A 26,857-nucleotide genomic window follows, 5' to 3' on the forward strand; every position below is an offset into this window, starting at 1 on the left:
TTCTCTCGATGATTATTAATATGCACACAAAATACTTCAGGTTAAACCAACTTTCATCCGTAGCTTTTTTGTTCTGTCTGGTGTCATGTGTATACATCTCTAGGAAGTCTTTAAATAGAAGTTGCAAACACTGAGCTATAGAGAGGCAGGAGTTACATGACATAGCCTGGAGTTAATGACCATGTTGCTGACTAAAACAAACTTGGTCATACTGCAAGTGAGTATTTGACTGCAAGTGTTTGCTGGACAGACACCATGGGAGGGTCTGAGCGAGTACTTATTATTTAAAGTAATATTTGAGTAAGTGTTGGCGTGTGGCCTAGTGGGCAAGGCATCAGACTAGTAACCTGAAGGTCACTGGTTCGAGCCTCAGCTGAAGCAGCGTGTTTGTGTCCTTGAGCAAGGCACTTAACAACACATTGCTCTGAGACGTCACCAGTGCCAAGCTGCATGGGTCCTAGTGCCCTTCCCTTGGACAACATCGGTGGCATGGAGAGGGGAAGGCCTGCAGCTTGGGCAACTGCCGGTCTCCCATAAAACCCTGCCCAGGCCTGCGCCCTGGAAACTCCAGGTGCAGATCCATGGTCTCTCGAGACCGATGGATGCCACCACCATTTGAGTAATCTTGTAAATATATCATTTAAGCATTCTTGTTTGTTTACATAAATCATTATGGTTTTTTATATATACACACACACACACACACACACACACACACACGTAAATTGCATAGGACATCATGCTAAGTGAGCACGTAAGCACCAAGCTTCATATAAACACAATATTAAATCCACATTTCAGATTCCCAGGTCTTCCTTTGAATTAGTTTAATGTTTTGCAGTTACATAACATAGGTGATGAGGTATTTTGAAGCGCAAAAGAGACCTGCTGAAGTGCTGCGAGAGGTTCAAAGTTAAAAGAACATCATGGCAAGCGAGGAAACAAAAACACAGCCTCGTGTGTGCAGAGTTTGTCTTCAGAAGGGAAGACATAATCAGCTTTTTTTTAAAAAAGGCAATAAGCGGAAGAATTCACGGACTCATAAAGTGAGTACCAGGTGATAATCTTTTTTTAAAAAAAAATAAAAATGGCTGTCTACATCAGAAAGGTTGATGAGTTTGATTACACAACGGCTAACTGGGTCATGCATACTGAGCTAATTCAGCAATATCTTGAAGCAAATGAAATAGCAATTGAGAAACAAGTACGAATTTTGCTGAGCGCATTAGGTTTAAAGGCATACAGTTTGCTTCAAAGTAAGACTGCTCCAACCAAACTAATAGAAATGCAGGAACACTTAGAACTGAGACCATTGTTGATTGGAGAACACTTTATGTTTCATAAGTGGAATCAAAAAAAAATTTCAGTGTCCGTGACTGAATCAAAGAAGCTGTCTAAGCATTGTCAGTTCGGTAATGGTCTTAATGTTACACTGAGAGATTTAGTTTGTGGAATCTTACAAGAAAGTTAAAAAAAAAAATTGTGCTACTGTTGTGCCAGGGGCTCACATATATCAGACCAATGCAAGTTTAAAAGCAAACCTTGCTGAAAAAGTAGGACACGTACAAAGAACATGCTGGGCAGACAAAAAAAGTAAGTGGACTGCACAAAGACGAGAAAAAGAAAAAAAGTTGCAATTTCAAAAAGAACACTAATCTGTATGCTGTTGATGAAAAACTTGATGAGAATGACACAGGACTGTATAGCCTTGAGATTTGCAATGCGAAAGCTAACAATAGACAAGCAATATAGCTTACCCCAGAAGTGAACAACAAATTAATTAAAATGGAATTGGACACTGGTTCAGCTGTTTCAGTCATTCTACAAAATGAGTCTGAATAGCATCTCAAAGATACTGAACTGAAGCCTGCAGATATTCAAATAACTATACTGAAGAAAATTCCTGTGAGAATGACATTCATAACTGAAATACAACAATCAAGCCGCATTGAGCTCGTATGTGGTAAAAACAGAGGACCAGCATTGTGGGGATGGGTGACTGAGACAACTACAATGAGATTGGAGATCCAGCCTCCATTTGCATGCCACATCCCCTGCAATGAAGCCATTAGAAAGTGAATTAAGAAAGGTAACTGGGTAATGTCACAACCGTCTCCATGCCAAACACCATAAATCATTGCTCAGCTGAGGGCAAACATGTGTTAGTGCTGACCTCTGTGCCTCTGGTTGGAAACTACGTTGGATCAAGGAAGGACCACGCTGCTCAGAGGAGTCGTGCAAGTGACAAAAGCAGTGGTCTGACCACAACAGTTTTTGTAGGCAATGTATCGGAGAAAGCTTCTGATCTGTTAATCAAAGGTTACTTGTGAAATATGACTTGGTTTTAAGCTGGAAGAGAGTTTGAGAAACTTCAGGAAAGTTACAAGCATTCGGCTTTTGTGAATACGGTACAAAGAACTTGAATCTACTCTGCGTGGGAGACAAAAAGCTACTTGTAAAAGTAGAAACAAAGACCAAAGCCCAGCCGGATTAATGTACGGCCAAAAAGAAACAGCAATAGAAGAATTAATAAGAGAATACTCCAGTGAACCAAATGCACCTTCCCGAAATCAAGATGCATAAATTAGAAGACAAAGAATATAGATATCTAGAGCTGTCAAAACCACTTCCTGAAGTTTTAGAGGCAACTCCTACAACCACCCAGAACCGGAGATTGTTTCACAGCCACAAATCTCACCTGCCAAGCAGAGTGATCTCCCCTTTGTCAGGAAAGATGTTATCTCACCAGAATAAAAAAATCCTCCACGGTTATTAAGTCTTTAGGCTTGAATGGGACAATTAAAGTTTACTATGTTATGGATGTCTGTATATAGTTGGGATGCATTCTCTATTGAGTTGGAGTTTATAGCTAAGCAGGGAGGAGAGTTGTGTATTTACTATTTCAGTAATATTTGAGTAATATTATTAAGATATTGTTTAATTAAACATTCTTGTTCATTTAAATCATTATGGATTATATGTATAAATACGTAACAATTGCATATGTCATCATGCTAACATGTGATAAGTACATGCCTCACTAAAAGTAAACAGTAAGTTAGACTTGCCTTCCTGGATTTAAATAGCTTCCTTTAAATTAGCATAATGTTTTGAAGATACAAAACATAACAGTAACCAAACAGAAACTCCTTGCAGAAGCAAACCATAGGACATGTTGTTGAAAATAGTTAGCAAAACTCTGGAAGGGGCAAAACCAGAAAGTGATGGGAATAGTGTTATGATCCCAGTCCCCTCCTTCCTGAGAATCGCAAGATCGCTATTAATTCGGGTCTTGGACCCAGGAAATGAGAGAGAATCCTCAGAGAGACAACGCAATGGATTTTGACCATTGTTCTTGGAGACACCTGTGTGGATTGCGACTCTATGCTACGTGCCAGCTATCAGGGCTACGTGCACACCCTCGGGCAATGTGGGGTGGGGATTGTATCACCCCACCTTGATTGACATCTACAACTCTGCAAGTCAAGATAAAAAGGGGACTGCAGGAGGCAGTACCCCAGCGACGCACCAGAAGGAGACACCATCGCTCATCGCTCCCGTGGTAACGGGAAGCTATTCGGAAGCCACGTGTGGTTCGTTTCCCCTAGCCTGGGGAACGAGTGGCTGATAATACCGAAAAGGACTTCGAACTGACAACGGGGAACCCACGTTCCCGATTCAACGATTTGAGTCCAAAAGGCTGGCAAGTTATTTTCTCACCAAAAATCTCTCTCTCTCCAACACGTGAAACCCAGCGGTCCCCAAAAGGCTAAAAGCCTGCATGAACTCCAGAGACTCTGATATTTCCATTGGACAATATTTTTACCCCTAGACAAACGATAGAGCTACTTCTTATTGTTGATTATTACTATACCCGCGCTTTAGATTGAGTATTGATGACGTATATTATCTGAATGTTTGTATTAACCTTACTTTTGTGCCCCTTTATAAATAAAACGTTTAAAAATAGTACCATCAGACTTCAACGGACCTCTCTATCTTTGCTGGTAAGTGACCCAGTTACGGGGTACGTAACAACTTGGGGTTCTCGTCTCGGGATTTGACACCAAATTGGGAGGCCAGTGAATCGGGATTGTAAGTCCAAACTTGGATCTAGTACGCGGGTAGCCAGACAGGAAACCAGTAAAGATGGACGTGGAGGAATTTATGAGAAACCTGGGGGCGCTAGAGGCGGCTACCAAATTAGACTTGGTAAATCTGGCGAAGGGGTTAAGCCTCACAGAGGTGAGGTCGTCAATGAAAAAGCGGGAAGTACGAAGGGTCATAACTCAGTATTACATTGGGAAGAAGGTGTTTACAGCTGAGGATTTGGAAAATATCCCTGAAAAGGTACTAGCGAGTGGGACGGATCAGTTAGAGTTGGAGAAATTAAGGTTGGAACATGAATTTAAAGTAAAGCAGCTGGAAGCAGCTGAGAAGGAGAAAGAAAGGGCTGAGAGAGAAAGGGAGCAGGCGTTCCAGCTAAAGGAATTAGAGGTGAAACGGAAGCATGAGCTCCAACTAAAGGGGTTAAAGGTGAAAAAAGAGCAGGACCAAGCCGAGAAGCAAAGAGAGCATGAAATTCAGTTAAAACAGCTGGAGGCAGCTGAAAAAGAGAGGGAGAGAGAGTATGGGGAGGCAGAGAAACAGAGGAAACATGACTTGGAGATGGAGAAGTTAAGGCAAGAGCGAAGAGATCAAGGGTCAGACCGAGAGGAACGGTTTAATGTTAGTCGGGAGTTGAGGTTAGTACCTCCGTTCGAGGAGACGGATGTTGATAGTTATTTCTTGCTTTTTGAAAAGGTGGCAGTGAATCAGAAGTGGCCCAAAGACCAGTGGGTGGCACTGTTACAAAGTGTGTTAAAAGGGAAGGCACAACGAGCATATGCGGCGTTGTCCATGGAGGAGGGAGAAACGGAGAATTATGCCGAAGTAAAGGAGGCCATTCTCCGGATTTACGAATTGGTACCTGAGGCGTATAGACAAAAGTTCAGAAATTTAAGGAAAGGGTGGAATCAAACGTATACCGAGCTAGCCCATGAGAAGGGTGTGCTCTTGGACCGTTGGTGCACCGCGGAACAGGTGGACGAGGATTATGGGCGTCTCAGGGAGTTATTTTTGATTGAGGAATTTAAAGGTTGTGTTCCGGAAGAGACCCGGATGTATTTGAATGAGAGGCCGAATAAGTCCCTCTCAGAATTTGCTAGGTTCGCAGCTGAATATGCCCTAACCCACAAGACAAAGTTTCCCTCGAATAAAAGTATCCCGAGAGACCGTGGGAACGATAGAGAAAGCCCGCCGGCTGAGGCAGAGGTCCCGCCGGGAGCTAGTGGTAAGGTTGAGGGGGAAAGGCCAGGCAGCCCGAGATTTCCGGGCTTGACCTGTTTTAATTGTGGAAAGGGGGGACATATTGCATCTAGGTGCTTTGCTCCGAGGAAGGAGCTAGAAAAAGGGAAAGCAGCGGTCCCTATCGGGTGTGCAGTGGTAATCAGAAAATTGACAAGAGGGTCCCGGGTAAGCAGAGTGCAAGAGGGGTCTGAGATTTGTTTGTCACACGGAACCGTGTCTTTGAGGGAGGGGGACCCACCAATTCCCGTACGGATTTGGAGAGACACAGGGGCGGGGCTATCATTGATTAGCAGTAAAGTGTTAAAATTCGGACCTCAGACGGGAGAGGTAGCCCTGAGAGGCATAGGAAAATGGACCGAAGTGGTGCCTTTGCATTGGGTCCTTCTAGATTGTGAGTTGGTGTCGGGACCAGTGGAACTGGGGGTCCTGCTGGAGTTGCCGGGGGAAGGCGTGGACGTCCTTCTGGGTAACGACCTAGCGGGTGGGAAGATGGGTGCAGCCGTGAAGCTGACAACCCAGCCTGCGTGGGTTGAGGCCCCTCCCTTAGATCCTAAGATCTATCCCGCATGCGCAGTCACTCGCAGCATGTCGAAAAAGGCAGCTGAGCCCGAGAGCAGTTTAAAGCTGAGCAGTTTTGATTTGGCCGAGACGTCTTTACTGACCCTGTGCCACAAGGGTTTAGAGGGTGGTAAAGCGAGGAGTAGTAAAGTGAAAGGGGGTAAGACAGAGGAGATAGATCTTCCCTTAGCGAAGAGAAAGGTCCTAGAGGTAGGAAATAAAGATGAGAAACAGATAAAGCTGTTAAAAGGTCCAGAGTTGGACATGGATGATCTGTCTGGTTTGGCAGACCTGTTTGAAGAAGTTGAGAGTTATAAAGGTGTTCCCGATAATGAGATGAGGGCAGTCCTAGATGAAAAGGATGCCATTACCTTGGAGAGGTCTGCTGGGTTGGCAGATGAGGTTGTTTCAGCCCGCGGGGTTGAGTTTACTCCGGAAGGGAGTTGCCCAGAGAGTAGCTGGGAGGAGCAAGGGAATTTGGAATTTGAAAAAGGTACGGGTATTGAAAGCCTGGAAGAGGTCAATGTCCCGTTTGAGTGTGTCCAAGACGGGGATGCACGTGGTCCTGAACCTAGTCACGGAGCTCAGAAAAGGTCTGAGGTATCTGATTCAGCTGAACGAGACGGCCGTCCTTTTGGGTCAGATAGACTGGGTTCAGTGAAGACAGGGTTAACCCTGGTAATTGTGGGAAGTGAGGGTTCCCAGGGGTTTGTACACGAAGGGGTGGTGAACCTTAAAGTGGAACTCGACCAGGGGGGGGATAAATATTATTATTGAAGGGAACGGAAAGTTTGTAGTTCCCAAATCGAATGAAGAAATTTTAAACCCTGCAGCTCGCTTACAGAGTAAGCCGGGAGCTGCCAGGGCCCCACATGCTATTGTTGTTCAAGGGTGTGGGGTGAACAGGCAGAATTTGAAATGCTGTTTGAACAAAGAGGGATCGCTTGCAGATCTTAAATTGAAAACTAATAGCATGACGGGTCCTGAAGAGAAAACTAGCAACTTGCTTAAAACTAAAGAATTGGGTGGAAATGAACTAAGTCTGGGACACGGTGTTGATAAAATAACTCCTATGAATGAGGCGGACGGGAGTTTACCCCGCCAAACTACTTGAGTTCCTCCCGTAGAAACTCACCGGAAAAAAGGTGACGGTTAATGGGGGCGCCATTTTTAAATAGAAAAACTGGCTGTACGGGATTTTGACAAAGCATGTGAATAACAAAGACAACCCCCTTGGAACCTGCCTGTTAAGTTGAAATCTGATGCTACCAGCCGTTAGTCAGGTAGAAGAGGGAAAAATATTAAAGGAAGTGCCACTGTAATCGTTACCTGTTTAGATGCTGAATTAAATGTATAACTGTATAGCTCTGTGAAAAGAAAAGCTTGTGTATTGTGTTAGATTCTAAAATCCTGTAAGACTCTGTACGAATCCGTTTTTAACCGCTGGTAAAAAACGTTTTTAAGAGGGGAGGTGTTATGATCCCAGCCCCCTCCTTCCTGAGAATCGCAAGATCGCTATTAATTCGGGTCTTGGACCCAGGAAATGAGAGAGAATCCTCAGAGAGAGAACGCAACGGATTTTGACCATTGTTCTTGGAGACACCTGTGTGGATTGCGACCCTATGCTACGTGCCAGCTATCAGGGCTACGTGCACACCCTCGGGCAATGTGGGGTGGGGATTGTATCACCCCACCTTGATTGACAGCTACAACTCTGCAAGTCAAGATAAAAAGGGGACTGCAGGAGGCAGTACCCTAGCGACGCACCAGAAGGAGAGACCATCGCTCATCGCTCCCGTGGTAACGGGAAGCTATTCGGAAGCCACGTGTGGTTCGTTTCCCCTAGCCTGGGGAACGAGTGGCTGATAACACCGAAAAGGACTTCGAACTGACAACGGGGAACCCACGTTCCCGATTCAATGATTTGAGTCCAAAAGGCTGGCAAGTTATTTTCTCACCAAAAATCTCTCTCTCTCCAACACGTGAAACCCAGCGGTCCCCAAAAGGCTAAAAGCCTGCATGAACTCCAGAGACTTTGATATTTCCATCGGACAATATTTTTACCCCTAGACAAACGATAGAGCTACTTCTTATTGTTGATTATTACTATACCCACGCTTTAGATTGAGTATTGACGACGTATATAACCATATAACAATTACAGCACGGAAACAGGCCATTCCGGCCCTCCTATATTATTATCTGAATTATCTGAATGTTTGTATTAACCTTACTTTTGTGCCCCTTTATAAATAAAACGTTTAAAAATAGTACCATCAGACTTCAACGGACCTCTCTATCTTTGCTGGTAAGTGACCCAGTTACGGGGTTCGTAACAATAGTCAGCAGGTCAGGCAGCATCAACTGTGAGAGAGTTAATTAGTCTGATGCTCTAATATTAGAACCATAGGAAGGGATAAAGGAAAAGTTCAATGGACTAATTGCAACTTGGCCAGCATGGGCAAGATGGGCCAAAGGGCCTGTTTCCTTGCTTTATTTCTCTATGACTATAAACAGAATTTTACAACAAACAAGTTGTTCTCTTGGTATAGTGCAAAACCTACATGCTGCCTGACCAGCTGAGTTCCTCCTGTGGTTGTGTTGCTCCAGCAAATGCAGCCTTTATGTCTTTTAAAATGGGAGGTATCACTTCCCTTGAGGATTCTTTGGAAAGTGCCCTGAGAAGGGGAGCGATTGGTGTGCATGGAAGAGAGATCAGGGAGGCATACAGGGAATGGGATGCCAAAAGATGACTGTAGGAGAAGATCTTGGAGAAGGTAACAGGAACTGACTGTACAAACTGGTGCGGTAAAAGACTAAGACAAGAGGAAGCCTTTGGCTCAGAGGAAAGGGGTGAAAGCATAAGAGAGGGAATAGAGTAGATAAGGTTCAGAATTCTGCTTCCTTTCTGCCATAGTTGACATCTCAGAAGCAAATCAAAGGTGCCCTCTGACCCATCCTGACTGGTGACAATAAAATAAGGGTCCATGGAAAATATTGATCATTTTTCTACACCGTCCTCTCCAGTGTGTCTGCACAATTTGTAGCCACCGGAGGAAAAGATATTTCAAGATGCAAATCCAACAATAAACTCATGCTCTACCAGATAGCAGAGATCCCAGTCCTCCAGTATGCTTCAGAGGGACTACAGACAGCACCTCAAAGCACTGGCAAGATATCATCAATGGTGCCTCTGCCAAATCCTCCACAGCCATCAACAGCATAATTGAACCAATATCAATGTTCTCCCAAAGCCTGTAGAGAATAAACCACATAAACATGGGAATGACAGTAGCATAACAGTAAGCACAATGCTATTTGCACCTCGGGGCAGTCCAGAGTTCAATTCCAGCGCTGTCTGCAAGAAGCTTGTACGTTTTCTCAAAGAAACACGCGAGTTTCCCTCCAGGTGCTCCGGTTTTCTCCCGTGGTTCAGAGACATGCCGGTTAATGGGTTATTGTAATTTAGGCCAGTGTTAAATAGCTGGGTTGCTGGGCAGTGGGGCTTGTTGGGCCCGAGTGGCCTCTTCTGTGCTGGATCTCCAAATAAAATAAACTTAAACTGGCTACATTGTTCTCATGTTCAACCTCAGAATCTAGTCCCTGCTTTGTCCTCCTTGTCATCTCTTATTTAAAAAAAACAGGGAATGCCTCAAGGTTGCTCTTCACCTTCTAGAGGGGGCTCAAGAACTTCACTGATCCATGGGAACCCTGGACTGACCAAAATGGAGAAGGGGTATCCCAGAAGGCATGTGGAGTGGATGATCACTTTGTTAGAAGGAAACATTGACTCACACCACCTTACTAAGCCCCTTCTGGGGGCAGATTTGCTTGTCCCCACTCTGGCCTCATAAGCCACCTTAGAATCCATACAACGGGAGTTGGAACAACTAATACTCAACACAGAGATCATACCCAAGATATGCTGTTGATGTTTCCATTCCACATAGTTAACAATGAAAATATTCAGCAGCGTGTACACTAAGTGACCATTTTATTAGGTACACCCGCTCATTTTACGCAGATATCGAATCAGGCCAATCATTTGGAAGCAACTCAATGCACAACTCATGGCCAAGAGGTCAGTTGTTCAGACCAAGCATCAGATTGGGGAATAAATGTGATCCAAGTGACTGACTGTGGAATGAAAAACCAAAAAAAAATCTGCAGGTGCTGGAGATCCAAGCAACACAGACAAAACGCTGGAGGAGCTCTGCAGGCCAGGCAGCATTTTGTGTGCGGACTGTGGAATGATAGTTGGTGTCAAACAGGGTGGTTTGAGTATCTCAGAGACTGCTGATTTCCTGGGATTTTTATGCATAGCTGTCTGTAAAGTTTACAGAAGAATAGCGCAAAAAAAAACCAAACATAGAACATAGAATAATACAGCACATTACAGGCCCTTCGGCCCACAATGTTGTGCTGACCCTGAAACCCTGCCTCCCATATAACCCCCCACCTTAAATTCCTCCATATACCTGTCTAGTAGTCGCTTAAACTTCACTAGTGTATCTGCCTCCACCACTGACTCAGGCAGTGCATTCCACGCACCAACCATTCTCTGAGTGAAAAACCTTCCTCTAATATCCCCCTTGAACTTCCCTCCCCTTACCTTAAAGCCACGTCCTCTTGTACTGAGCAGTGGTGCCCTGGAGAAGAGGCACTGGCTGTCCACTCTGCCTATTCCTCTTATTATCTTGTACACCTCTATCAAACAGAAGACCTTATTAATGAGAGAGGTTAAAGGAAAATTTCCAGACTGGTTCGAGCTGACAGGAAGGTGACAATAACTCAGGTAACCATGCATTACAACAGTGGTGTGCAGAAGAGCATCTCTGAACTCACAACACTGTATCTTGCAGTGAGTGGGCTACAGCAGAAGGCCACAAACATACACTGAGTGGCTTCTTCATAATGTACAGGAGGTGCCTAACGAAGTGGCCACCGAGTGTACAAATCAGCCGCAATTGAAAGCTGTGCTATGAAAACAATTGATTGCAGATGATCCTTCACCCCAAAGGCAGTTTGTAGCCAAAGCACCATCATCAGTAAAACTGAATCAAAGATACAAATTTTTGACCAAATAATTGGGTCCATAGCAGGAAGCTGGACTTACTGCCATCTCCATCCTCACCTCTCTCCATGTTCACTCATCATGTTTTATGGCAATTTTTAAAACAAATTCAGGCCCCTAAAGAGAAATCCCATGCATGATGTATTTATCCACAAATCAAAATGCAAAATTTCGTTTCTATACCATGTAGGCATGAGTCCAAGAAGAATATGTGGACCTATTCATCAATATCATGAGAAATAAAACAGGATTTCTGGTCATCTCACCAGGTTGTTTATTGGACTAATATTCCCAGATCTCACTGCCACTTACCAACAGCAATACCCATTAGAATTAATCTGTTTCAGTAACTCAGATCTTTGACCTAAAACATGACCTCAGTTGTTCTATGCAGAGTTGCAGCCTGAATTGCTGAGTATGCTCTGAGCTTGCAGTTCTTTTGACGTTCACTCTACGGCATTGTAGAATCAGGGAATCGTGCCTGTACTCACAGCAGAGATTGTTATGAAACTTACTGCAGTTACTCATGATCACTGTGGCAAGGTCACTGAAGTATCAAAAGGGAATTAAAACCAGGACACTAGATTCATGGAGCAGATGGGTTCTATGACCCAGCACAAGCATTAGATACACGGGTTATGACTTAAGGGGGAGAAAAAAAACTGGAGTCACTTAATACTTTAGTGCAAGGGTATATCAGGTGCATCAAAGCTTACAAACATTAGTGAAAATAGTGAAAAGAATACTGCCAATATTTTCAAAAAGATAGCTACCACAAAGCACAATAATAGATCCATACTTGTAAGTGGCCTGTGTGAACTCCAGGAAACACTGATCTCCCTCTCCTACATGATGGTAGGCAGCAGGACTTACCATCTTTATCTACAAAGTTAACTTGAGACTACACATAAATTAGAATATGATGCACCCCACAATGTAGTTATAATCATATTACAAAATAAGCAGATGTTTGTATGCTGTATTTAAGGTAGATATAACATGTATACACTTGCAAATCCCCAAATCTAAAGAAATGAAATATTCTGCCATGTACAGCGGGAAAGGCACCATGAAGCTAACCCAAGTGCATCAGCTCGGTTTAGGACCTACTATGAGAATATACCGGGACAGATATTGTGTATACTCAAGTGTGATGACAGCAGAATGACAAGGCAATATTTGTGTGTGTAAATGCACATGCAAAGAGTGCATTTACCAAATGATCTTCATCACACGTCAGTGCTTAATATATTCCGGGGAAACCAATCAAGGAGAGTCAAATTTCAGGCAGGAAGCAACTCACTCTCTCAAAGTTAATAGACTGCACAGATAACCACAATATAAGGTTTTTAAAAATCTTCTATAGTTTTAATATCTCATTAAAAATAACGTGATACACAAATTACACAAAAACTATATCAAATATATAAAAACACTCAAATATGTATATAAATCTTGGACTATAATCCAAATACTGCCCATGGATTAGAAATTAGAGATATTGGACTGTATCTAATGTAGAAATATAAATGGAAGCAAAATTATATTTTGTACACATTGAAAATAAAAACTGTTATTCTAAACTGCACTCTAATTATACCCTCCAGCCTCTGCTTTAGATTCACCACCATCAAGAAGGGCTTAAATACAGCATGGGCCAGTTTCTATTCTAAATGTAATTCTAAGAATTAATAATAAGACAGCTGAGAAGATGCTGTCAATAAACTGAACTGTACTTAGAAAATACAGCTATACTGAGAAATGTGCTCAGATCTTTTACTGATAAAGTTTTGCATTTCTGTTGGCAGGATTTGGATCACTGCCACCATTGCATTGCAATAGTATTTAAACGTTGGTTGTAAAATAACAAGTCAAAGCCAGAGGCTGTAAGTAGGTATTATTGGCAAGATCGCAAATTGCTCATACCCCATTCACAAGCAGCAGGAAAACAAGTAAAGGATATTGCTCTGACAGCCTCCCAGTGAAGCGGCAAATTGAAGGCAATGTACCAAGTAGCTACATAAATAAAAGTTTCACCTCTTTCTGTGCCCTGCTTCTGTACTTCCACATTCTTGAGAAAACCAAGATGAAGTCTTGAGTATTTGCATCCCCCTACATCAGCCTCACACTTCGCATTTTGCACTTGGAATCCCTGTAAATTCCCTTAATCTATTTGACAGTCTTTCTCCACGAGCCCCATAAGCCTCTGAATGAATCTTTGAGCCCGATTTCTTCTTTACCACTATGCGTCACACCGGGATGTTGTACTTCACTGTCAGAACATCCGATTTTCTTTGCATTAAAACACCCTGTAAAAGCAGATGTGTGTGTCAGGAAGTCTCCTGTTGCTAATTAAATGATAAACAGCAAGAAATACAAGTTGACCTCTTGCTCACATGAGCAGCTGCTACAAGAATGAATCAGCCTACAGATGAATTAATGCAGAGCTATTATAAATAGATGAGCAAAGGGAAATACCTGCAATTTTACAGCTGCATTAGAACATCCTGGGGGTTTATGTAACATAGGCAGTGACAGAAATGGTCAAATGTCACAATAAAACTGGGTTTTGTGGTTGGTATTTTAATTGGTCATTGTGTAAACAAGTAGTAGAAACAGGAGGCTGATAGGGGAAAATGGACAGGAAAAACCAGAAGGGAATGGGTTGTTCTGTGAGGCAAGCATTAATTTGATGGGCTGAAATGGCTTCTATATCATCAGGAAATATGACTACAGCAACACAAACATCTGAGTCGCAGTGTAACAGGGTCAGGAGGCGCACCTGCTAATGCTTCATCAAGTTATCTAGTGACAGGTCACATGTAGATGGAAGAAGGGAAATATCGAGAAAGGTCTGAATGATGATTAGTTAATATCGAGATGGGAATCGGCTCCCAGAACACACAGAGTCCATGGTGTGACTTGGATAGGTTAGGTGAGTGGGCAAATTTATGGCAGATGCAATTTAATGTGGATAAATGTGAGGTTATCCACTTTGGTTGCAAGAACAGGAAAACAGATTATTATCTGAACGGAGACCGATTAGGAAAAGGGGAGATGCAACGAGACCTGGGTGTCATTGTACACCAGTCATTGAAGGTGGGCATGCAGGTACAGCAGGCGGTGAAAAAGGCAAATGGTATGTTGGCATTCATAGCAAAAGGATTTGAGTACAAGAGCAGGGAGGTTCTACTGCAGTTGTACAAGGCCTTGGTGAGACCGCACCTAGAATATTGTGTGCAGTTTTGGTCCCCTAATCGGAGGAAAAACATTCTTGCCATAGAGGGAGTACAGAGAAGGTTCACTAGATTGATTCCTGGGATGGCAGGACTTTCATATGAAGAAAGACTGGATCGACTAGGCTTATACTCACTGGAATTTAGAAAATTGAGGGGGGATCTTATTGAAACGTATAACATTCTAAAGGGATTGGACAGGCTAGATGCAGGAAGATTGTTTCCAATGTTGGGGAAGTCCAGAACGAGGGGTCACAGTTTAAGGATAAAGGGGAAGCCTTTTAGGACCGAGATGAGGAAAAACTTCTTCACACAGAGAGTGGTGAATCTGTGGAATTCTCTGCCACAGGAAACAGTTGAGGCCGGTTCATTGGCTATATTTAAGATATATTTTAGATATGGCCCTTGTGGCTAAAGGGATCAGGGGTATGGAGAGAAAGCTGGTACAGGGTTCTGAGTTGGATGATCAGCCATGATCATACTGAATGGCGGTGCAGGCTCGAAGGGCCGAATGGCCTACTCCTGCACCTATTTTCTATGTTTCTATGTGTGATGCATAACTGACAAGAATTTGGTGTGTGGATGTTTGTACAGATAAGACAGCGGTAATACTGTGAATCTCTGATAACATCTGCAATGAAGAAATCTTTGCAGGGATGTGCCTCAGTTCCTAGTTTGTGCTGTCAACAAGTTGTAGCGAAATGAACCCTCAAACTTGAGCTTATCTGGACTTGGTGGTTAGGTTGGGGCAATGCACTGACAGATCACAACTGCAGAGAAGCTAACACTGAAAATACACAGATGAGAACCAATCTCCATTGCTTCCCAATTTACATAGATTATTGTCTCCATTCAACCAGGGCACTGAGGAATTTAAAATGACTGCATGTGGCAAGTATGTGATAATATTTTCTCAGCGCAACATCAATGCAATTGTACTTCAGTTCTACTCTTCTGAGGGTCAAGCACGAACACAAGGAGTTGGCCCAGAGGAAGCAGTTATGAATGTGCATCCTTTGTGGTGAGGTTTGGCCCACCTTGTTTAATTACAGAGAAACTTGGATTGCTTTTCCTACCCTCCACAATCCTTCAAACTGCCAAGAATAACAAGAACATTGTACACTGTGACAATAATTTAGTGTCTTGTATTGCGTCACTAACAGACCACAACATTCTCACAATGACTGATTTCTTTGCTCAAGAAGATGAATAAAGGAAATACTTTCCTGTAAACTAATTTTCTTTGAGTTCCCTCTCAGCATTTCATTAATCGGACCCCTGCCTGAGTGAGCCAGCGCTTGGAGGCCCCGACTATAGTGAGTTTGCATTTCTCTTCCCAAAACATGATTTTCCGTAACAGCTTGTATAGTTATGAGCGTGCCCAATAAAGGAAACAGCCATTGTTTACACAATGCTCTGTAGCTAGTCAGACACTTGTACAGTACTCAAACATTTCAAGTTTGAGACTGTCACAGCTCCCCTTCCCACACAGGTGGACTATGAAAGGACTGAAGCTTCCAAGTTGTGCATTGGCAGATTTTTGTTGAGGAAGGGTTAGGACAAGAGGTTCAGGAAGTTGGTAGGAAGCAGAAACACTATGTCCATTGGCAGGCCCTCCACACAACACTTAGGCTTTTGAATAACCAAGGGATAGAGGGCCACTGACATGATGCTGGTAAGACGGATCAGTGTCGATGGATGCTTTGTGGCAGAATTGGATTGTTCCTTGTTGTTATGATTCTGTGATTATCTCTGGAATTATCACTTGGTCTTTTATGGGCATGACACCCTTCCAAATCCAAGCCCAAATGGTGCAAATCAGCACAGCCGGGGTCTGGTTTAATGTCTAATACAACTGCCCTAAATTTTCTTCTCCCATCATCTCTGCTGAGCAAAGCCAAGTATTCCATTCATTTACAGCTAGCCTCATGATGAATGGCTTGTACTTATGTACCAGGCTGATCCCTCTCAAATTAATACCAAAAAGCAATGTGGTGATCAGTGCAAAAAAAGTACTAAAAAGAAACAGAAAAAGCTGGAAGTAGTTCAGGACCTTGACCTGAAAAGTTAACTTGGTTTGTCGTTACACATGTAATGCCCTGGTTCATATTTTTACTGTATGTATTTCATTTAGCAGTTCTGTGAGAGCAGTCTGTTCTGTTTTCAGCCTGTTTGGGTTTATTGTTGAAGATAAGGGATGAGGAGAAATGAGAATGGTAGAGCTGAGGGGAAGTTCCTCTGGTGAGGGACACTAAGGTTGGGCTTCGGGCTTTTGTTTGGGAGATGAAGAGAAAAGAAGCTTGAGAGAAGAGGACACAGAATTCGACCCGGGGGGGGGACCAAGATTCAATGAAGCCAGGGGTGAGATCGATCGAGGATTCGTGAATATGATGAAACTTTGAGCTCCAACTTGTGCACGTTTGACTTTAATTAAAATGGGCCCTCTTCCTTCTGTTTTCCTTCACTAACTCTTTAGTTAAGATTCATAAATATAATTCCTTGAATCGTATGCAGTGTACTGTCTGTTATTTCGTGGCACTAATTTGTAACGGGGTTGCAAGTTACACAGCATCCACACAAACCGGGGTTCAGAGTGGGAGAGCCGTCTCAATCTCACGGGTTTGGTGGGCGTGTTATCCCTCGGCTGATGCAGCCAAGGAAACCAGGGGTTTTTTTCACAAAGATGCTGCCTGATCTGCTGAGTGTTCCCAGCATTAAAAAAAATAAATTCATTTACAAATGGAATTTAAAATGCAGTCAGGTGTCGAGATATCTCCGGCAAAGAATGTTTGCATGCAGTCTGGGAGCTGCCTTCATATCCAGAAACCTTTTTCTATTTTATGATTTTGCAGCCTTATGTAAACATGCTAATGGATGAAATTAATTCAGGTTAGAAACTCCCAAATTAAATTTCAATCTCTGGGGAAACTGCTTGCTGCTTAATGCCACAGAACCCAGCCCAAGACTCTTAATAGCACAAGTCCAAGGTTCTGGAACAAGGAGCTTTAATGAAGAATTATAAACACTGGGATTTCAGTAGATGCTGGAAATACACAGTAACACTCACAATGTGCTAGACTAGAGGAACTCAGTCCTGATGAAGGGTCCTGGCCTGAAATGTCAACTGCTTAATCATTTCCACAGATGCTGCCTGATCTGCTGAGTTCCTCCAGCATTTTGTGTGTGTTGCTTAAGTCAGGCAGGATCTATGTAAAGGAATGAGACCCTTGATCAGGACTTACACTTGACACACCTGTTCAGCCTACATCAATTGCACAAGAGAACAGGTTCCGCAGAACAGAATCCATGCAGATGTTATAAACAAGCCAGAGTCACACAGCATGAAAACAGACCTGATGCCAACCATCTAACCACCCATTAATCTAAATCCTAAATTAATTCCATATTTTTATTCTCCATACAGACAGCAGCAGAGGTTAGGATTAATGGTTAGCTAGGGTGCCAAGATGTAAATTGTTTGTTCTTCTACCTCTCACCTTCTTTACACTACCTTTTCTTGGAGGTCATCCCACAGTCCACAAAGTTATGGACCACCTTCCACGGTGCTAATTCTGACCTGGCATGGGATCAGTGGGCTTCTCCGACCTCATTTGCCAGCTAGGATTAATGTCCAACCACTGGCAAGTATCTGTCAGTCCAAACAGCACACAACATTGCAAAAATTAGTGGGAAGCTTTTCAAAACCAACAGAAGGCAACTAAACACAATAAAGCTATAAAAGTGAAAAATTGAGTAAAACCAGCCAATAATGTAAAAGGCAAGAGTGGGCATTGCAAACACCAGCAAAATCTGCAAAGCTGGAAATCCAAAGCAACACACACAAAATGTTGGGGGATCTCAGCAGGCCAGACAGCACCTATGGAAAAGAGAAAACATTCAACATTTTGGGCTGAAACCCTTCATCAGAACTGGAGAAAAAGATGAGGTTAGAGCAAGACGTTGGGGAGGAGGGGAACATTGGACCAGTGGAAAATGATGCTGGAGAACTAGTAATGAGGAACAAAGAAATGGAAGATTAACTGAATAAGTATTCTGCATCAGCCTTTAGGATAGAAGGCACCAGCAGTCTACCAGAAATTGAAGAGCTTCACTATATATTCACTATGGCTTGGGGTTGAAAGGTCTGAAGATTGGCAAGTCATTTCTACCAGATGGACTACATCCCACTGATCTGAAATTGGTAGCTGAAGAGATTGTGAAGGAATTAGTAGTCAGCTTTTGAAAATCACTGGATTCTGGAATGGTTCCAGAGGACTGGAAAATCACAAATATCACAACACTTTAAGGCCAGCTGGCCTGACTCAAATGGTTGAGAGATGTTAGAGTCCATTCTTAAGGATAGATGGAGGCACATGATAAAATAGGCAAAAGTCAACATAGTTTGTTTAAGGAGAAATCTTGACTGACAAATTTGTTGGAATTCATTGAAGAAATTAAAGGCAGGTTTAACAAAATAGAGTTTGTGGATGTTGATTACCGGATTTTCAGAAAGCTTTTATCAAGTTGCTGCAAATGAGGCTGCTAAAAAAAAGGCCAGAGCTCACGGTGTTTCAGGAACGATACTGGCTTGGACAGAAGGTTGACTAACTGGCAGAAGACATAGATCAGAGATTGAAATCAAAGTTGCAAAAGGACTTGGAAGTGCTGGTGCAGGACTCCTGAAAGGTTAACTTGCAGGTTGAGTTGGTAGTAAGGAAGGCAAATGCAATGTTAGCATTCGTTTCAAGAGGACTAGAATATAAAAGCAAGGACGTAATGCTGAGGTGTTACAAGGCATTGGTCAGATCACATTTGAAGGATGTTGAGCAGTTTTGGGCCCCAAATCTAAGAAAGGATGTGCTGCCATTGGAGGAGATCCAAGAGGATCATGAGAATAATCCCTGGAATGAAGGGTTAACATTTAAGGAGCATTTGATGGTTCTGGGCTGTACTCCCTGGAGGTTAGAAGAATGAGGAGAATTTCATTGAAAACTTTTGAATATTGAAAGGCCTAGATAGAGTGGACATTGCAAGGATGTTTCCATTTGTGATGGAGTCCAGGATCAGAAGCATCACTTCAGAACAGAAGGGCATCCCATTGGAACAGAGATAAAGAGAAATTTCTTTAGCCAGACGGTGGTGAATCTGTGGAAATTATTGCCACAGATGGCTGAGGAGGCCAAGTCACTGTGGATATTTCAAGCAGAGGTTTCTTCATTTGCAAGAGCATCAAAGATTATGGGGAGAAGCCAGAAGAATGGGATTCAAATAATTATGAACTGGTGTGCATGCAAAAGATTGGGATGTTACATCTTCTTTACCTCAGTCTTGGGGCATGTCATTTCAGCCCATTCACTGGCAAGGGACTAAGGTTAATGTCATTCCTCGTTATATTTCCAGAATCACTTGCTTCCCTCAATCCATCGACTGTCTTTTCCGCAGTGAATCAGAAATTGTACACAAGGCCCTGTTTAGTCCAAAAAGAATACCTCCTAGCATTTGATCTCTGGTCCTTTGTCATCCAGATCCAAGCACTGTCTAAATATGGTGAAGACTTCTGTCTTTGTCACCCTATCCACGACTTCCTGATCTCCTTTCCAATTCAGGGGACCCCCCCCCCCATCAATTTGACCCTCCATCAATTACTTACAATCCCTGACCTCTGGTTCTTGACTCCTTGCCAAGGAAAATAGGGACATTTCTTTCCAATTTATCTGGACCACTCAATCTTACACACTTTAGTTCCAGCAAAAATCACCAGAGCATTTCAAATATTTCCTTGATATTTCAGTTTTATAAGCCTGATATCATCATGAATATTCATTGAACCCCCTCTAATGCAATCACATAATTCTTGAGCAGAACTGTATATGAACTGCGTACAATTCTAGCATAACACCTCTGCTCTTTATTTTATGATTCTACTAAAGATAAGCATCCTGTTTGGCTTTAAAACTTCCATTTCCTCATCTCATCTTTAAAGAGTGGAAAGTGTGAGCAATTTCAAGTTCAGCATCTCAAGAGGATCTATCCTGGGCTCAACGTGGCTCCAGAGAAGGCATGACAGCAGCTATATTTCGTTAGAAGTTTGAGGAGATTTGGTATGTCACCAAAGGCACTTGCAAATATGTACAGATTTATTGTGGAGAGCATTCTAACTAGCTGCACCTGTAGCACTGTCAGGCATGAGGGTGGGAGGGAATGGTGCCTACTGCATGGGATCAAAGTAAGCTGCAGAGAGTTGTAAAATTAGTCAGCAACATCATGGGCATTAGCTTCCATAGTATCCAGGATATCTTCAAGGAGTGATGCCTCAAAAAGATGGTATCAAATCATAAAGATCCCCCCCCCCCCCAATCACCCAGTGCCTTATTCTCATTGTTACCATCAGGAGCCTGAAGGCACACACCCAACAATTCAGGAACAGCTTCTTTCCCTCTGCCATCTGATTTCTGAATGGACGTTGAACCCGTGAACACCACCTCACTAGTTTTATTTTCATTTCTGCACTACTTATATCATTTAATATACATTTACTTACTGTAATTAACATTTTTCTCTCCATTATGTATTGCATTGTACTGCTGCTGCAAAGACAACAAATTTCATGACATATGCTGGTGATATTAAACCTGATTGTGGATGGATGCACTAAATTCCTTCCCCGTCCTCTATTCTCCAACTCTACACCACAAATGTAGCATTAGGTGTATTTAGAAACCACTGGTAGTTTGCTTAATTGTCTAGTTCTCAGTCTTTGATTTGCTCTACTCAACAAACTAATTTTATTCCTTCCAGTTTTAATTTACTTTCTTCCTTCGTAGTACTTGATCAGCTTCCTACCCTTCTGAAGAACCAGAGCAATTTGGTTACAACTATAAAACCAAGTATTTAATTACAAAACAAATGAAAGAAACCAAAGCCGATGATATTATAATTCTCAACCCCAGAAGCAAGGATGAAGTGTGGCACCATTACTAGTTCCTGCCAGTTTTGCGTGGCAAGAGCATGCAGAGGTCCTGGCTCCAGCAACCTCAGCTGTAAGGCCCTGAGTGCAGTCACCTGCATGAGACTCGATTCTCTGCCATGCACAAATTAGATGGCCATCGTCCAGCAGATGGTAGCTAGAGCCATTCATTGGGATCTGCAGCCTGTCACTACCTACAGTACGTCCTAGATCAAGGGTGAAAATGGGTACAAGTTTGGATTCAACACAAAATATTTCATCAATCCACATGCACATTCTTACATTTCCCATTGAATAGGTAATGTACAATAAACAATATAAAATATTATTTCTGGTATCCACAATTGAACTCTAGTAGTTTTGAACCGATTTGCAATGTTCAGCTGAATACATTTAGATGTGCATTTGTGGACTATATTGTGGCTTATTAAGTTCTTATTTTGGTCAATGTCATGCCATGGGCACCTCAACTTCCAACTAGAGAAATCATACACAGGGCGCCCTGCAATCTAAACCAGGTACATTCCTCCTCAATCCATCAGTCCTGCTGAAGTGTTTCAGCCCAAAATGTCGACTGTACTCTTTTCCATAGATGTTGCTCAGCCTGCTGAGTTCCTCCTTTTTGTGGGATTTGCTTCTTCATTAATGTTTATTTTTATCCCAAATGATTATCAATGGGGAATAGAAGGGGTGCACAGAAGACTAAAGCCAAGGTATGGGATTGCAATTAGGAAGGGGTCTATTTAAGATCATACATTCATAGGTAGCTCTAACCAACAAAATAAATCTTACCTTCAATTTTCAGTCATATTTAACACCAACACATATCAAGGGTTGGACTTCTCTCAGTATTCACAGAGGCCCCGTCACGTGACACTGGGTTAAAGAATCAAGTGACAAGTCTCTACCATTTGTGAATGTTTCAGTGCTGTTACTCTACAAAATATTAAGATTTGTGTAACAGCATCTTTCCTGTGGCTACACACCTGCCATTGTTATGCAATACCTGTTAAAGGGAATCACACTGTGGGACTGCACTGTTAGCCTAACCGCACAAGTGAGTTACCAGTCTTTGTTGCGGGAGCATACAGTTTCATTGCATATCCACAATCGGTTCTTTACAACAGAGAAGATGGCCCTTCAGTGCATAGAGTTTCTGCTAGGAATATCCTGCAGGTCATGAAACCCACTTCTCATTTATTTCCCTGTTCTCTCACCACATGTTCACACCGCCCTCAACTGGTGGTATGCTCACAGTTACCCACAACCAGCCTTGGTCTTACTTATGTTTTCCTCCCTCTGTTGTACAGCCTGACCTGCTGAGACTGTCCCGCAGCACATAACACAGATAACGTGTAATTATCATCTAACTGCCCCATTAACCCCTTTACTGCCTTGCCAATCTAAAGAATACTTTTGTCCTTTCCATCTGTCCTTACACCATATCTGCAAGTATTAACCTGTTTCCCGCCCCCAGTTAAAAGAAGAATTTCCGATATGAAGTGTTAACTGTTTATATTCCAGACACTGCCTGGCCTGCTGCTTGTTTCCTGAATTTTCTATTTTCTCCCCCCAGCAATTGTGGGGTTTTAATTGCTCGACATTGTATTGTCAGCCTTGCTGATCTCCCATCCTTAAATATGTAAATATTTTGCCTTAATATGTAAACACTTCCTCATCCAATCACTCCTTTTCTTGGAGAGTATCTGCTCTTGGTAGACTAACTAGCCCTCAAACAAGTTCAAGATTCGAAAGTACATTTATTATCGAAGTAAATATGCAGTATACAACACTGAGGTTCTTCCTCCCTCAGACAGCCACGAAACAAAGAAAACCAAGGGAACTGCTCAAAGAAAAACATAAAACATCCAATGCACAAAAAAGTACGAATCATGCAATTGGCAAAAGAAAACAAGTGAAAAACACAGAATATAAAACATCAAACCACAAAGTTATTGGAACAATGCAGCAATGTTCAGTTTCAGCCCAGTTCAATCTAGCGTTGTGTTCTCTGTTGACTACAGGCCACAGCACCAGTCAGCTCCAATCAAAACCACACAAAAAGGCAACAACAAATAAAAGGAGCAACGAGAAATCAGAAATACATTAAAACATGAACTATTGTGTCCAGTCGACAAACACGTTGACTAAACCTCGGCCAAGACCCATCGAGCGAAAACAAGAGAGAGACTGGTCAAATGCAGCCAGGTGGCACTGAACACCTTCTGCTCTCATTTTCGTTGATTTCAATCTTCCTTGGCACTTTAATCAGCAAGAAATGGAGTCAATCATGGGCTTGCACCCCATCTCCAGGCTTCTTGGCCTCTAGGCCACACACTTTGCTTGAAACTTCACCAAACTTCCTCAGAGATAGCAAAGTGCCAGATCGCTCAATCAGCTCAAAAACACACCAACAAAATGTAGATCATAGGCTCCAAAAGAAGCTGAATCTTATTTGAAAGAAGAAGAAACAGAAAGGAAGAGCACATCTACATGAAACAATGTCATAGGAAAACAACAGTCAGAGATCCTCACCACCAAGGCCATGATCTCTTCTTGCTGCTGCTGCTATCAGATAGAAAGTACAAGAGCCTCAGGATTTGCAACACCAGGTTCAAAAACAGTTACTACCCCACAACTTGAATAAAAGGGGATAACTACACTCAACTTCACTTGCCCCATCAGTGAAATGTTCTCACAGCCAACAGACTCACTTGCATGGCCTCTATCTCATGTTTTCTTTATTTATTTGCATTTGCACAGTTTGCTGTCTTCTGCACTCCAGTTGATCTTCCTCTGATCCTGTTATAATTACTATCCTAAAGATTTGCTGAATGTAACCACAGGAGAATGAAGCTTTGGGTTGGATATGGTGACATACATGTACTTTGATAATAAAATTTACTTTGGACTTTGGAGGGCATTAACTTCTGCTGATTAGACACATCCTATTTCACTACTAAGTGTGCGTCAAAGTGGTGTTTTATCTTAAAACAAACAGCAGTAACTTTAGTGCTAGAGGCCAGAGGAGCAGAAGGAAATAGAATAACAATCTTAAGAACTTGTCATTCGAGATTTTTTTTTCCATCTTCAGATCCTTTACCAGACTCCAAGGCAGTGAAAAATAGGTTTTGAATATCTGTTAAATTCCACCTAATATACTTTTAAGAAAAAAATTCACAGGGCTTTCAGAATTTACCAGCTTTTAATTTATTGCTTTCAAACAAACATCATTGCTGGCCATTGACGAGTGGCAGGTGGTGAAGGTTGTGATTCCCTCATCAATCTGATTGATTGTGTGAGGAAAAAATTTCCCACATTATTCTCCCTCGCACTGAATCTGTATATTTTTTCCTCTTCCTTTCCTTGCCAGGATATTTTCAGAGGTAAACTGGTCCCTGAAATCAGCTGCTGATTAAATCAGAATTTAAATGATGAGTCCAGTTAATTTCTGGTCTATTGTGATCTCACTACATTTATCTTCCATTCCCAAAGTGATGCTGATGCATGAGTCGGTAATGGCAATCCTTTCACATGTCAGATGATGGTGATCCAACTTTCTCTTGTTGGAAATCAATGTCATGCACTCATGGCATTTGAAAGAACAGGGATGAAGAGTGTGTGAAAATAGTATTTTTAATGGAGTAAAGACATCAAGAGATGACATCGAAAAAACATAGAAGATGGAAATCTTTACTCTGGAAGTCAAGCCTAAAGCAATACAGGAGAATTGGGAGGGGGAGATGGTAATATGGATGGAGCATGAAACACAGCTGAGACATGTGGTATTGTGACTGAGATGAAAGGAGTTGCAAGTCTAACAAACAATGTCAAGAGGCTGGCAGTGAATGTGGGACAGGGAACTTACATAGAGCAGGAGAAGATGGAGAAAAGATGTTTATAATGGCCGATAGCAAAAGAGATGAAGTTGTAGGTCATTTCCTTCAGCTGAAAGCAAAGATCTCAGACCACGTAAAGTTTTATGTTAACTGCGTGGGCAGCATTGAAAATATTTCTGTTTGCAGCGAATAACACTAGACTTGCTCAAAGATTTGAAGGTACCCAGTGAGATCATCATTGCAATCAGGAAGAGGCGATATTGTTCTGGACCGGCATATGTAAACGTTCTAGACTGCTTGCTTCACTGGCCTAAACTAATCACAATGTGTCAATTCACTTTAACCTTCTAATCTTTCAGAAGCCCTTTATCAACAACTAGCAAATCCAGAGTTAGCAGTGAGGCACACAAACTCAATGGCACAGTGAATGATATTTCAACCAAAGAGGCTTATTTATTTATACAACAAGGTATGGGTGTTCTTGGCAAGGCTAACATTTACCTCCCATCCCAAATTGGCTAGAGTAGGCCAACCAAAATGGAGTATTGTTTAATGAGATGTTAGTTAATATTGTTGGAGAAATTTGGAAGATGATGCAAGTTCAACCACTACTTCTATGGTTACGAAATACACAAGAATACATAGCTCAGCCCCCTAAGACAAGAACAACAGGTAGATGGTCCTTCAAGGTAGAGTGATCATAACATTATAGAATTCTTCACTGAGAACAGAAAATGAAATATTTTCACTCAAACTAGGTATCTAAATTGAATTAAAAACTATAAAGGAAGGAGGAAAGAGCTGTCTATGATAGATTTGGGAACCTCACTGAAAGACATGATGGCACTTAGGCAATTACCAACATTTAGGAAATAAATGAAAACGTAAAAGGAAAAGCTACCCAATTACAAGACAAAGACTGCACTGTGGCCAAGCAGGAGTTCTATAAAGTTATCAGAAAACAAAATGCAAGCAGTTTAAAATCTCTGCCTAAGGAAAGCTCCAGGAAATTAATTAAGTGACCAAAATTGGAGTGCGAGAATAAACTTGCAGCAGGAATATAAAAGTAGCTAATATGAGCTTCTGCGGATTGTAAAAAGAAAAAGATCTGATGTCAGAAACGAGAGAATTTATAATGGAGAACCAAAGAAATGATGAAAGAGTCAAGCAAATTCTTTTCTTCTATCATCATGGAAGAGGACTTCCCAGAAATGCTAGGCGGTGCAAGAGTCTAATAAAAAACAAAGAAATTTAGTATTAGTAAATCAGTAGCTTTAGAGAAATTAATGGGAATGACAGCTAATGATTGTGTGTGACCTAGAGGTGAATTCTCAACTAGTGGGATTCCATGAGCCTGTTGCCCGTGTTCTTCTTAGGGAGCAGAGACATGCATTTTTGCGTATTTCCATAGATACTGCCTGGCCCGCTGAGTTCCTCCAGCATTTTGTGTGTGTTGCTTGGATTTCCAGCAACCGCAGATTTTCTTTTGGATGTGCCATGTTTGGATTTTCAGAAGGCCTTTGATAAAATTCCACATGAGATTATTGCTCAAAATTAAAGCATTTGGGATTGGTTCAATGTACCTCAGAGACAGAAAACTGATTAACAAATAGGAAACAGAATAAGTGGATGGCAGGCAGACTCTAGGCCCTTTACACAATATGTATCAGAGATTTGGATTGGGCAGCAGAATAAAAAGTTTCTAAGTTCCTAGGACGCAAGCGTCATTGTTGTGAATGTGTATGTCCCGCCGCGTGCCGACGCAACGGTAGCGTGTGACGTCATCAGCTCCGCTGTTGCTAGGCTGCAGACACAGCACCCTGAGGCACTGGTG

General features: G+C 42.2%; 1 protein-coding gene across 4 annotated transcripts in view; it reads right to left on the reverse strand.

Moving 5' to 3' along the window:
* LOC140718236 (endothelin-converting enzyme 1-like) overlaps positions 1–26,857 on the reverse strand; it is a 319,941-nt gene that overhangs the window by 167,974 nt on the left and 125,110 nt on the right. The window contains exon 1 of one of the 4 annotated variants that reach the window (XM_073031723.1): positions 13,019–13,284. The exons of the other annotated variants lie outside the window; for them this stretch is intronic. Coding sequence (XP_072887824.1) covers positions 13,019–13,051 — 33 coding nt within the window. The 5' untranslated portion in view covers positions 13,052–13,284. Of the gene's footprint in view, positions 1–13,018; positions 13,285–26,857 lie in introns of those variants that run through there. 4 annotated transcript variants of the gene reach the window in all.

Source organism: Hemitrygon akajei, chromosome 29, assembly GCF_048418815.1.
Source record: "Hemitrygon akajei chromosome 29, sHemAka1.3, whole genome shotgun sequence".
NCBI lineage: Eukaryota > Metazoa > Chordata > Chondrichthyes > Myliobatiformes > Dasyatidae > Hemitrygon > Hemitrygon akajei.